General features: G+C 46.7%; 1 protein-coding gene across 2 annotated transcripts in view; it reads right to left on the bottom strand.

Moving 5' to 3' along the window:
* LOC134572109 (phosphatidylserine decarboxylase proenzyme, mitochondrial-like) overlaps positions 1-14,148 on the bottom strand; it is a 48,342-nt gene that overhangs the window by 7,676 nt on the left and 26,518 nt on the right. For both annotated transcript variants that reach the window (XM_063430935.1, XM_063430937.1), the window contains exon 7: positions 2,771-2,931. In XM_063430935.1, the coding sequence (XP_063287005.1) occupies positions 2,771-2,931 (161 nt within the window). The remainder of the gene's footprint in view (positions 1-2,770; positions 2,932-14,148) is intronic.

The raw sequence follows: 14,148 nt of genomic DNA, 5'->3' as shown, positions 1-14,148 counted from the left end.
GACAGGGTAATGGAATGCTGCACGGTATAGGAATAACAACCACAGACAGGGTAAGGGAATGCTGCACGGTATAGGAATAACAGCCACAGACAGGGTAACGGAATGCTGCACGGTATAGGAATAACAACCACAGACAGGATAACGGAATGCTGCACGGTATAGGAATAACAGCCACAGACAGTAACGGAATGCTGCACGGTATAGGAATAACAGCCACAGACAGGGTAACGGAATGCTGCACGGTCTAGGAATAACAGCCACAGACAGGGTAACGGAATGCTGCACGGTATAGGAATAACAGCCACAGACAGGGTAACGGAATGCTGCACGGTGTAGGAATAACAGCCACAGACAGGGTAACGGAATGCTGCACAGTATAGGAATAACAGCCACAGACAGGGTAACGGAATGCTGCACGGTATAGGAATAACAGCCACAGACAGGATAACGGAATGCTGCACGGTGTAGGAATAACAGCCACAGACAGGGTAACGGAATGATGCACGGTATACGAATAACAGCCACAGACAGGGTAACGGAATGCTGCACGGTATAGGAATAACAGCCACAGACAGGGTAAGGGAATGCTGCACAGTATAGGAATAACAGCCACAGACAGTAACGGAATGCTGCACGGTATAGGAATAACAGCCACAGACAGGGTAACGGAATGCTGCACGGTGTAGGAATAACAGCCACAGACAGGGTAACGGAATGATGCACGGTATAGGAATAACAGCCACAGACAGGGTAACGGAATGCTGCACGGTATAGGAATAACAGCCACAGACAGGGTAAGGGAATGCTGCACAGTATAGGAATAACAGCCACAGACAGTAACGGAATGCTGCACGGTATAGGAATAACAGCCACAGACAGGGTAACGGAATGCTGCACGGTGTAGGAATAACAGCCACAGACAGGGTAATGGAATGCTGCACGGTATAGGAATAACAACCACAGACAGGGTAATGGAATGCTGCACGGTATAGGAATAACAGCCACAGACAGGGTAACGGAATGCTGCACGGTATAGGAATAACAGCCACAGACAGGGTAACGGAATGCTGCACGGTATAGGAATAACAACCACAGACAGGATAATGGAATGCTGCACGGTATAGGAATAACAGCCACAGACAGTAAGGGAATGCTGCACGGTATAGGAATAACAGCCACAGACAGGGTAATGGAATGCTGCACGGTATAGGAATAACAACCACAGACAGGATAATGGAATGCTGCACGGTATAGGAATAACAGCCACAGACAGTAACGGAATGCTGCACGGTATAGGAATAACAGCCACAGACAGGGTAACGGAATGCTGCACGGTGTAGGAATAACAGCCACAGACAGGGTAACGGAATGCTGCACGGTATAGGAATAACAGCCACAGACAGGGTAACGGAATGCTGCACGGTATAGGAATAACAGCCACAGACAGGGTAACGGAATGCTGCACGGTATAGGAATAACAGCCACAGACAGTAACGGAATGCTGCACGGTATAGGAATAACAGCCACAGACAGGGTAACGAAGTGCTGCACGGTCTAGGAATAACAGCCACAGACAGGGTAACGGAATGCTGCACGGTATAGGAATAACAGCCACAGACAGGGTAACGGAATGCTGCACGGTATAGGAATAACAGCCACAGACAGGGTAACGGAATGCTGCAAGGTATAGGAATAACAGCCACAGACAGGGTAAGGGAATGCTGCACAGTATAGGAATAACAGCCACAGACAGGGTAACGGAATGCTGCGAGGTATAGGAATAACAGCCACAGACAGGGTAACGGAATGCTGCAAGGTATAGGAATAACAGCCACAGACAGGGTAATGGAATGCTGCATGGTATAGGAATAACAGCCACAGACAGGATAATGGAATGCTGCACGGTATAGGAATAACAGCCACAGACAGGGTAACGGAATGCTGCACGGTATAGGAATAACAGCCACAGACAGGGTAACGGAATGCTGCAAGGTATAGGAATAACAGCCACAGACAGGGTAACGGAATGCTGCACAGTATAGGAATAACAGCCACAGACAAGGTAACGGAATGCTGCATGGTATAGGAATAACAGCCACAGACAGGGTAATGGAATGCTGCACGGTATAGGAATAACACACAGACAGAGTAACGGAATGCTGCACGGTATAGGAATAACAGCCACAGACAGAGTAACGGAATGCTGCACGATATAGGAATAACAGCCACAGACAGGGTAACGGAATGCTGCACGGTATAGGAATAACAGCCACAGACAGAGTAACGGAATGCTGCACGATATAGGAATAACAGCCACAGACAGGGTAACGGAATGCTGCACGATATAGGAATAACAGCCACAGACAGAGTAACGGAATGCTGCACGATATAGGAATAACAGCCACAGACAGAGTAACGGAATGCTGCACAGTATAGGAATAACAGCCACAGACAGGGTAACGGAATGCTGCACAGTATAGGAATAACAGCCACAGACAGGGTAACGGAATGCTGCACAGTATAGGAATAACAGCCACAGACAAGGTAACGGAATGCTGCATGGTATAGGAATAACAGCCACAGACAGGGTAACGGAATGCTGCACAGTATAGGAATAACAGCCACAGACAGGGTAACGGAATGCTGCACAGTATAGGAATAACAGCCACAGACAGGGTAATGGAATGCTGCACGGTATGGGTTTGGAACATGAACACAGGGGATTCTGCAGAGGATTAGGTATAAATAGCAGAATTCTGGCCTATCTCACCTGGTCTCCATATATGCGGATAGATCCTACATTTATTGCACCAACTGCAGTGAGTGAGAAGAACCCAAACTGCCACTGGCCGCTGAGTACGACTCGCTCATTCTGACAGAACAAGCTGGGTATCCATCGCGCAACATGGGGGCTGACGGAGAGCAGGGTACCTGGATGAACACAAAGACACAGAGTGAAACCTACTTCAACATCCGTACTGCTGGTGGTATTGCTTGCGTTAAATGGAGCAAGTTGATGCTTTGGTATTAGGAGATATTTACAATCAATGTGTTTGGCTTAGAGACGGGACCTTATTCTGGATGAAGCATATTTTGTGAAATCTTACTAGTTATTCTAATTTGACAATATCAAGGTTATTCAAAAGCGATAATTCAAAGTGAATTTTGGACTTAGGGCAAAAAAAATAAATTGGAAACATTCTCAGTTAACTATGCTGTAATGACACAATTAGCTGCAATGATACAATGAGCTGTAATGATACAATGAGCCATAATGTTACAATGAGCCATCATGATATAATTAGCTATAATGTTACAATGAGCCGTAATCACACAATGAGCCATAATGTTAAAATGAGTTGTAATGATACAGTGTTCCAAAATCATGATACACTGAGCTGTAATGACACAATGAGCTGTAATGTTAAAATGAGCGGTAATGATACAATGAGCTGTAACAATATACTGAGCTGTAATGTTACAGTGAGCGGTAATGTTACAATTAGCTGTAATGTTACAATGAGTTGTAATGATACAGTGTTCCAAAATCATCATATACTGAGCTGTAATGACACAATGAGCTGTAATGTTACAATTAGCTGTAATGACACAATGAGCTGTAACAATACACTGAGCGGTAATGATACAATGAGCCGTAATGTTACAATGAGCCGTAATGACACAATGAGCTGTAATGACACAATGAGCTGTAACAATACACTGAGCGGTAATTATACAATTAGCTGTAATGTTACAATTAGCTGTAATGTTACAATGAGTTGTAATGATACAGTGTTCCAAAATCATCATACAATGAGCTGTAATGTTACAGGGAGCGGTAATGACACAATGAGCTGTAATGTTACAGTGAGCGGTAATGACACAATGAGCTGTAATGACACAATGAGCTGTAATGATACACTGAGCTGTAATGATGCAATGAGTTGTAATGATACAATGAGCTGTAATGATACACTGAGCCATAATGATACAATTAGCTGTAATGTTACAATGAGCCGTAATGTTACAATGAGCTGTAATGACACAATGAGCTGTAATGACACAATGAGCAGTAATGTTACAGGGAGCGGTAATGTTACAATGAGCTGTAATGTTACAGTGAGCGGTAATGACACAATGAGCGGTAATGATACAATGAGCTGTAATGATACAATGAGCTGTAATGATACACTGAGCTGTAATGATACAATGAGCTGTAATGTTACAATGAGCCGTAATGTTACAGTGAGCAGTAATGACACAATGAGCTGTAATGACACAATGAGCTGTAATGACACAATGAGCGGTAATGATACAATTAGATGTAATGTTACAATGAGCCGTAATGTTACAATGAGCTGTAATGATACAGTGTTCCATAATCATCATACACTGAGCTGTAATGTTACAATGAGCTGTAATGTTACAATGAGCCGTAATGTTACAATGAGCCGTAATGTTACAATGAGCCGTAATGTTACAGTGAGCAGTAATGACACAATGAGCAGTAATGACACAATGAGCTGTAATGACACAATGAGCTGTAATGACACAATGAGCAGTAATGTTACAGTGAGTTGACATGATACAGTGTTCCATAATGATACAATTAGCGGTAATGTTACAATTAGCCGTAATGTTACAATGAGCTGTAATGATACAATTAGCTGTAATGATACAATTAGCTGTAATGTTACAATTAGCTGTAATGTTACAATGAGCCGTAATGTTACAATGAGTTGTAATGTTACAGTGTTCCATAATCATCATATACTGAGCTGTAATGTTACAATGAGCCATGTTACAATGAGCTGTAATGATACAATTAGCTGTAATGATACAATTAGCTGTAATGTTATAATGAGCCGTAATGATACAATGAGCGGTAATGATATAATGAGCGGTAATGATACAATTAGCTGTAATGTTACAATTAGCTGTAATGTTACAATGAGTTGTAATGATACAATGAGTTGTAATGACACAATGAGCTGTAATGACACAATGAGCTGTAATGACACAATGAGCTGTAATGATACAATGAGCTGTAATGTTACAGTGAGCGGTAATGACACAATGAGCGGTAATGATACAATGAGCTGTAATGATACACTGAGCTGTAATGTTACAATGAGCCGTAATGATACAATTAGCTGTAATGTTACAATGAGCCGTAATGTTACAGTGAGCAGTAATGACACAATGAGCTGTAATGACACAATGAGCTGTAATGACACAATGAGCTGTAATGACACAATGAGCAGTAATGTTACAGTGAGTTGACATGATACAGTGTTCCATAATGATACAATTAGCGGTAATGTTACAATTAGCCGTAATGTTACAATGAGCTGTAATGATACAATTAGCTGTAATGATACAATTAGCTGTAATGTTACAATTAGCTGTAATGTTACAATGAGCCGTAATGTTACAATGAGTTGTAATGTTACAGTGTTCCATAATCATCATACACTGAGCTGTAATGTTACAGTGAGCGGTAATGTTACAATGAGCCATAATGTTACAATGAGCTGTAATGATACAATTAGCTGTAATGTTATAATGAGCCGTAATGATACAATGAGCTGTAATGACACAATGAGCGGTAATGATACAATGAGCTGTAACAATATACTGAGCGGTAATTATACAATTAGCTGTAATGTTACAATTAGCTGTAATGACACAATGAGCTGTAACAATACACTGAGCGGTAATGTTACAATGAGCTGTAATGTTACAATGAGCGGTAATGTTACAATGAGCGGTAATGATACAATTAGCTGTAATGTTACAATGAGTTGTAATGTTACAATGAGTTGTAATGATACAGTGTTCCATAATCATCATACACTGAGCTGTAATGACACAATGAGCTGTAATGACACAATGAGCTGTATACCGAAAAGTAAGTGGTGAGAGCACTCAAATACACAAAACTTTATTTGTTTTAGTTTTGTGTATGAGTGCTCTCACCACTTACTTTTCAGTATATTTCTCACTTTTATGTGAATAAGTGACTCACATAGGTGATTGTAGCACCAATTTTCTACCTTTTAACCTTATTATTGTATTTATTTTTCACTTACAATGAGCTGTAATGATACAATGAGCTGTAAAGTTGCAATATGCGGTAATGACACAATGAGCGGTTGTAATTAATTTCCTTAGTGTGCCCTATTAATGCTGTATGCCATGGGAAGCAATATCTGCAGCACAAGTGTCGAGAGGGGTAGTGTTGGCTGTGTGTTTGTGTGTGTGTGTATAATTTCATTGCTTTTTACATGCTCAAGCAATAATGGAACATTAGGAGGGACACGGGAACGGGAAGATGTGTTGACAGGCTGGCTTTTGTACTCTTTGTAAATGCAGTTTCTTCACTCACTACATCTCTCTGTCTGACAGTGTGACATTTCCCCTCTCTGCCACACTCCACCTCTTTCTCTGTCTGACAGTGTGATATGTCCCCTCTCTGTCACACTCACTACATCCACCTCTTTCTCTGTCTGACAGTGTGACATGTCCCCTCTATGTCACACTCACTATATCCACCTCTTTCTCTGTCTGACAGTGTGACATGTCCCCTCTCTGCCACACTCACTATATCCACCTCTTTCTCTGTCTGACAGTGTGATATGTCCCCTCTCTGTCACACTCACTACATCCACCTCTTTCTCTGTCTGACAGTGTGACATGTCCCCTCTATGTCACACTCACTATATCCACCTCTTTCTCTGTCTGACAGTGTGACATGTCCCCTCTCTGCCACACTCACTACATCCACCTCTTTCTCTGTCTGACAGTGTGACATGTCCTCTCTCTGTCACACTCACTACATCCACCTCTTTCTCTGTCTGACAGTGTGACATGTCCCCTCTCTGTCACACTCACTACATCCACCTCTTTCTCTGTCTGACAGTGTGACATGTCCCCTCTCTGCCACACTCACTATATCCACCTCTTTCTCTGTCTGACAGTGTGACATGTCCCCTCTCTGTCACACTCACTACATCCACCTCTTTCTCTGTCTGACAGTGTGACATGTCCCCTCTCTGTCACACTCACTACATCCACCTCTTTCTCTGTCTGACAGTGTGACATGTCCCCTCTCTGCCACACTCACTATATCCACCTCTTTCTCTGTCTGACAGTGTGACATGTCCCCTCTCTGTCACACTCACTACATCCACCTCTTTCTCTGTCTGACAGTGTGACATGTCCCCTCTCTGTCACACTCACTACATCCACCTCTTTCTCTGTCTGACAGTGTGACATGTCCCCTCTCTACCACACTCACTACACCCACCTCTTTCTCTGTCTGACAGTGTGACATGTCCCCTCTCTGTCACACTCACTACATCCACCTCTTTCTCTGTCTGACAGTGTGACATGTCCCCTCTCTGCCATACTCACTACACCCACCCCTTTCTCTGTCTGACAGTGTGACATGTCCCCTCTCTGTCACACTCACTACATCCACCTCTTTCTCTGTCTGACAGTGTGACATGTCCCCTCTCTGCCACACTCACTACATCCACCTCTTTCTCTGTCTGACAGTGTGACATGTCCCCTCTCTGTCACACTCACTACATCCACCTCTTTCTCTGTCTGACAGTGTGACATGTCCCCTCTCTGCCACACTCACTACATCCACCTCTTTCTCTGTCTGACAGTGTGACATGTCCCCTCTCTGCCACACTCACTACATCCACCTCTTTCTCTGTCTGACAGTGTGACATGTCCCCTCTCTGTCACACTCACTACATCCACCTCTTTCTCTGTCTGACAGTGTGACATGTCCCCTCTCTGTCACACTCACTACATCCACCTCTTTCTCTGTCTGACAGTGTGACATGTCCCCTCTCTACCACACTCACTACATCCACCTCTTTCTCTGTCTGACAGTGTGACATGTCCCCTCTCTGCCACACTCACTATATCCACCTCTTTCTCTGTCTGACAGTGTGACATGTCCCCTCTCTGTCACACTCACTACATCCACCTCTTTCTCTGTCTGACAGTGTGACATGTCCCCTCTCTGTCACACTCACTACATCCACCTCTTTCTCTGTCTGACAGTGTGACATGTCCCCTCTCTGCCACACTCACTATATCCACCTCTTTCTCTGTCTGACAGTGTGACATGTCCCCTCTCTGTCACACTCACTACATCCACCTCTTTCTCTGTCTGACAGTGTGACATGTCCCCTCTCTGTCACACTCACTATATCCACCTCTTTCTCTGTCTGACAGTGTGACATGTCCCCTCTCTGCCACACTCACTATATCCACCTCTTTCTCTGTCTGACAGTGTGACATGTCCCCTCTCTGCCACACTCACTATATCCACCTCTTTCTCTGTCTGACAGTGTGACATGTCCCCTCTCTGTCACACTCACTATATCCACCTCTTTCTCTGTCTGACAGTGTGACATGTCCCCTCTCTGTCACACTCACTACATCCACCTCTTTCTCTGTCTGACAGTGTGACATGTCCCCTCTCTGTCACACTCACTACATCCACCTCTTTCTCTGTCTGACAGTGTGACATGTCCCCTCTCTGTCACACTCACTATATCCACCTCTTTCTCTGTCTGACAGTGTTACATGTCCCCTCTCTGTCACACTCACTATATCCACCTCTTTCTCTGTCTGACAGTGTGACATGTCCCCTCTCTGTCACACTCACTACATCCACCTCTTTCTCTGTCTGACAGTGTGACATGTCCCCTCTCTGTCACACTCACTACATCCACCTCTTTCTCTGTCTGACAGTGTGACATGTCCCCTCTCTGTCACACTCACTATATCCACCTCTTTCTCTGTCTGACAGTGTGACATGTCCCCTCTCTGCCACACTCACTACATCCACCTCTTTCTCTGTCTGACAGTGTGACATGTCCCCTCTATTTCACACTCACTACATCCACCTCTTTCTCTGTCTGACAGTGTGACATGTCCCCTCTCTGCCACACTCACTACATCCACCTCTTTCTCTGTCTGACAGTGTGACATGTCCCCTCTCTGTCACACTCACTACATCCACCTCTTTCTCTGTCTGACAGTGTGACATGTCCCCTCTATGTCACACTCACTATATCCACCTCTTTCTCTGTCTGACAGTGTGACATGTCCCCTCTCTGTCACACTCACTACATCCACCTCTTTCTCTGTCTGACAGTGTGACATGTCCCCTCTCTGCCACACTCACTACATCCACCTCTTTCTCTGACTGACAGTGTGACATGTCCCCTCTCTGCCACACTCACTACACCCACCTCTTTCTCTGTCTGACAGTGTGACATGTCCCCTCTCTGTCACACTCACTATATCCACCTCTTTCTCTGCCTGACAGTGTGACATGTCCCCTCTCTGCCACACTCACTACATCCACCTCTTTCTCTGTCTGACAGTGTGACATGTCCCCTCTCTGTCACACTCACTACATCCACCTCTTTCTCTGTCTGACAGTGTGACATGTCCCCTCTCTGCCACACTCACTACATCCACCTCTTTCTCTGTCTGACAGTGTGACATGTCCCCTCTCTGCCACACTCACTACATCCACCTCTTTCTCTGTCTGACAGTGTGACATGTCCCCTCTCTGCCACACTCACTACATCCACCTCTTTCTCTGTCTGACAGTGTGACATGTCCCCTCTCTGTCACACTCACTACATCCACCTCTTTCTCTGTCTGACAGCGTGACATGTCCCCTCTCTGTCACACTCACTATATCCACTGTAGCGGAATGCAGTAAGCCTGTCCTATAACATGCCTGTGTGACTGTATTCGTTCTATTTTTTGCCTGTGTTTAAATTGCTATTCGTATATTTACAATGTGAATTGTATGTTATTCGGTAGTTTCCATCCGTACCATATGCTTATGGAAACTACCGAACTGAGGGACCACCCCAGAGAGAAGTGTGCCAGCAATTAAAGTTCACATTCCTTCTAAACCGCAAGTTAACCGGCTCATTAACATTGTATCTGGGTGGCCGCCATTCGGCATGCGTACACGTGGCGGCGGCCATCTTACGCATGAAAATCTCAGCGGTGTTTGGTCGTCGAGTGTCTGGAACTCAAATCGGACACTCAAACAACCGAACACCGCTGAGACCTCCAGAGCTCCATAACTGCCGAACGGAGAGTCCTAACGAATCCCCATTCGGTAAAACAAAGTACCGAATGAGGGAACCAACATCTATGTGAATTTAAGTGTGGATGGCAATTATAAATGTATGTTTTAACTGCCGAACGGAGACCGACCACAGGGCTCAATCTTATGGAACCCTTTTCGGATACCAACTCGTGTGCGGTCGGTCAAACTTCACCTCCCCGTAACTACCGAATTACTGGTCCGATCTGGGTGAATTTTGGATATTATAGTCACCCAGATCAGGGCTACCTAGCGGTACCCTAATATTAATGTTAGGGGATGGTTTGGGGGTACATCCAGGTTTGGGGTAAATTGCTGTGCAAGTTAAGGGGATTATGACTCACTCTGAGGGGAGGAGATGTGTGGGAGGTAACAAGCACTGTATTGGTTACTGTCCTAATTACTGTAAATCCCTCCCTTGCATGGGAGCAGGCTTTATAAGAAACCTTGGAATAAACTGTGTGTCGTCCAGTTATTGGGAGTGCTGTGGGGATATTGCTGTACCGTTTTACCTGCTGGAAACTCTGCTGTGGATTTACTAATGACTTGTTCCTGAGCCCTCCTAGGATCCGAAGTGGAGAATAGCTGCGAGAAATCAGCTCTCCGCTACATTGGTTGGCAGCGCTGGGATCCAGACTCACAGAGGAACAAGGATTAATGGAGATTGACCTTTCTACTCTAAAGAGATCCACGTTGAAAGAACTTCTGGAAGCGAAAGGTGTTTCAGCTAGCAGCAAATCCAAAGCAACGCTTATCACTGAAGTAATGGCAGAATACAGAGCAGAGGAGGTCCAGGCCACGGAACAAAGACCTGAAACAGAACAGGAGGAGTTCCAAAGGCATTTACAATTCAGGCTGGCCTTTTATGGGGAAAACCCACCAACAGAGATCATCTCTAAAACCATGACAGAGGTGCAGGAGTTTGTGATGAGCAAAAGGAGACCACAAGCACCGGAAAGAAGTGCAGCAGGAGTTGTGACACAAGAGGGTAAGCCTAAAATTCCCTATCAAGCGTTTAAAACGTATGTGGAGGCAGAGGAGGATATAGATGCCTTCCTCCAAGACTTTGAGAGACTATGTACGCTGCATAACATACCAAGGGAAGAGTGGGTACCCATATTAGCAGGACGGCTGTCAGGAAGGGCAGCTGAAGCCTACCGCACTGTACCAGATGTTGAAATTAGGAACTATAGCCGGGTAAAAGAGATTATCCTGGCCCGGTATGCAATAACGAGGCATACCGGAGGCGCTTCAGGGAACTGAAAAAGGCTGACAAAGACTCGCACGCAGAGTGGGCTTGCCGACTAGAAAGGGCAGCTCTTGGGTGGATGCAGTCAAGTAAAGCGCGGTCCATGGAGGACTTGTTACAAATGCTACTATTGGAACAGTTTTATGAGGGGATATCCACAGAACTGCAGGAATGGGTGAGGGATCGTAACCCCACCACCCTCACCGAGGCTGCCAAAAAGGCAGATGATTTTATGGATGCTCGCAGACAAACCAAGGCAGTGAGTACTAAACCTGCCATGCGGCTGCTGGGAGGAAATTCCTTCTCCCTTAACCCTCAGCCCCCACCAAGACAACTCCCTCCACCAGCACCAGCAGCCGCACAACCGAGATACCGCACACCTGCTTCTGTGCAATGCCACCGGTGCCAGAAGTGGGGACATTTCCAGCGAGATTGTCCACAGTCTAGAGACCGCACCACCTGGATCCGACCAGGGCCACCACCACCACCACCGAGAGCAGCAGCGCACCACTACCAGGACGAGGTACCACTTCCCTACAGCTCTGCAGTTCCAGTCGTGACTGTGGAACAGTGGGAAGTGCTGCATGAGGCCAACCCCTTACAGGCACAGGCGGACAATCGACAGCACCATAGGCAGACCGTGTATCTAGAAGGGAAGCCTATGCAGGGGCTCAGAGACTCGGGAGCCACCATCACCTTGGTTCAAAGTCATTTGGTTTCTGACAAGGCCAAACTTAATAAGACTGTGGCTGTCAGGGTCGCAGGGGGAGCCGTGTATCGGCTAGACACAGCCAGGGTACACTTGCATTGGGGTGCGGGTTCGGGAATGTAGAAGTGGGACTAATGCCGCAATTACCTGCTGAGGTGGTCCTGGGGAATGATCTGGGCAAACTCACCTCCGCATTTGAGCCCCAAACTACTGAGGAAGCGCACCCAGTAGTCACCAGGCAACAGGCCCGCACCCAGCACAACAACGCACTGCCGGAGGTCCAGGTAAGAGATTCCTCCCCTTCCCTAGACTGTATCCCTTGGGCCCCTCCTGACGTGTTTGTAGCCGAGGTGATCACTGACCCTACCTTACAAGTATACCGAGACAAGGTCACCTCTAACCAACCGGGGGCGGAGGGAGAAAGATTTGTGTGGGACAGACAGTTATTGTACCGAGAGACGAGTAAACAGATAGCTGGGTCAGACCCCATTGCTGCAAGGCAGCTGGTGGTACCTCAGAGGTACCGAACCGAATTACTCCGGATAGCGCACGATATTCCGCTATCCGGACATTTGGGGGTCAGCCGTACCAGATGTCGGCTGACCCAAAGTTTCTTCTGGCCAGGGATTAGCCAGGAGGTGCGCAGATATTGTAACACCTGCGATACGTGCCAGAGGGTAGGAAAGAGGGGGGATAAGCGTAAGGTGAAGCTGCACCCACTACCCATAATCGAGGAACCCTTTCATAGGGTCGCAGTAGATATTGTAGGCCCCCTCCGGAAGCCTAGCCCATCGGGCAAACGGTATATCTTGACCGTAGTGGACTACGCCACTCGCTACCCCGAGGCGGTAGCCTTAACTAACATACATGCCGAGACGGTGGCTGAGGCGCTGATGCAGATTTTCTCCCGGATGGGGTTACCCAGGGAGATCATCTCGGATCAGGGCACTCAGTTCACGGCAGAGGTCACCCAACAGCTCTGGAAGTTCTGTAAAGTTAAGCCCATAATTAGTGCCCCATACCACCCCCAGACTAATGGGCTCTGCGAACGGTTCAATGGCACCTTAAAACAGATGCTCCGAACCTTCGCAGAGACTCACCGAGACTGGGAAAAATTCCTGCCGCACTTACTGTTTGCTTACAGGGAGGTGCCGCAGGAATCTACGGGATTTTCCCCCTTTGAACTGCTATTCGGGAGGAGGGTAAGGGGACCCCTAGACTTGATTAGAGAACACTGGGAGGGAGACCGTAGCGCCGACGGCACCCCTATTGTACCATATGTGTTGGCCCTCCGAGATCGCCTGGAAGCACTCACAAAGACGGTAAAGGAAAACCTACAGGCAGCTCAGACGCGTCAGCGCACCTGGTACGATAGGGGCGCCAGGGACCGCAGCTTTCAGGTCGGGCAGAAAGTTTTAATTTTAAAACCTGTCCGACACGATAAGCTACAGGCCGCCTGGCAAGGCCCTTATAAAGTGGTAGAACAACGATGTGACACCACTTATATAATTGGCCACTGCGCAGGGACTGGGGGGCGACGCATGATCCATGTGAACATGATGAAGCCTTACCAGGAACGTTCAGAGGAGGTGACAGCTATCTGCGCCCCCACCTCTGAAGAAGGCGACAGCCTACCCCTCCCCGATCTGTTAGAAGACGGACAGCTGGCTGGGGATTTAGGAGCAGTTGTATTGGGGGATCGGTTGAGCCCACAGGAGCGTATCGAGGTACAACAACTACTGCAAGAGAAGCAGGAGACCTTTTCTAATGTACCTGGATACACCTCTCTGGCTACCCACCGAGTAGAAACCCCAGGACAACTTCCCATGCGCCAGACCCCGTACCGCATCCCTAAAGCGGTACGGGAGAATATGCGCAAAGAGATTGAGGAGATGATTCAGTTAGGAGTGATTGAACCCTCGGATAGCCCCTGGGCTTCTCCAGTGGTCCTCGTACCAAAGCGGGACGGCACGACCTGCTTTTGCGTGGACTACAGGAGATTGAATGAGAAGACAGTATCCGACGCAT

This window comes from Pelobates fuscus, chromosome 8 (assembly GCF_036172605.1).
Source record: "Pelobates fuscus isolate aPelFus1 chromosome 8, aPelFus1.pri, whole genome shotgun sequence".
NCBI classification, from domain to species: domain Eukaryota; kingdom Metazoa; phylum Chordata; class Amphibia; order Anura; family Pelobatidae; genus Pelobates; species Pelobates fuscus.
The sequence above is the reverse complement of the archived record's forward strand: the minus strand, read 5'-3'. Positions and strand labels throughout refer to the sequence as shown.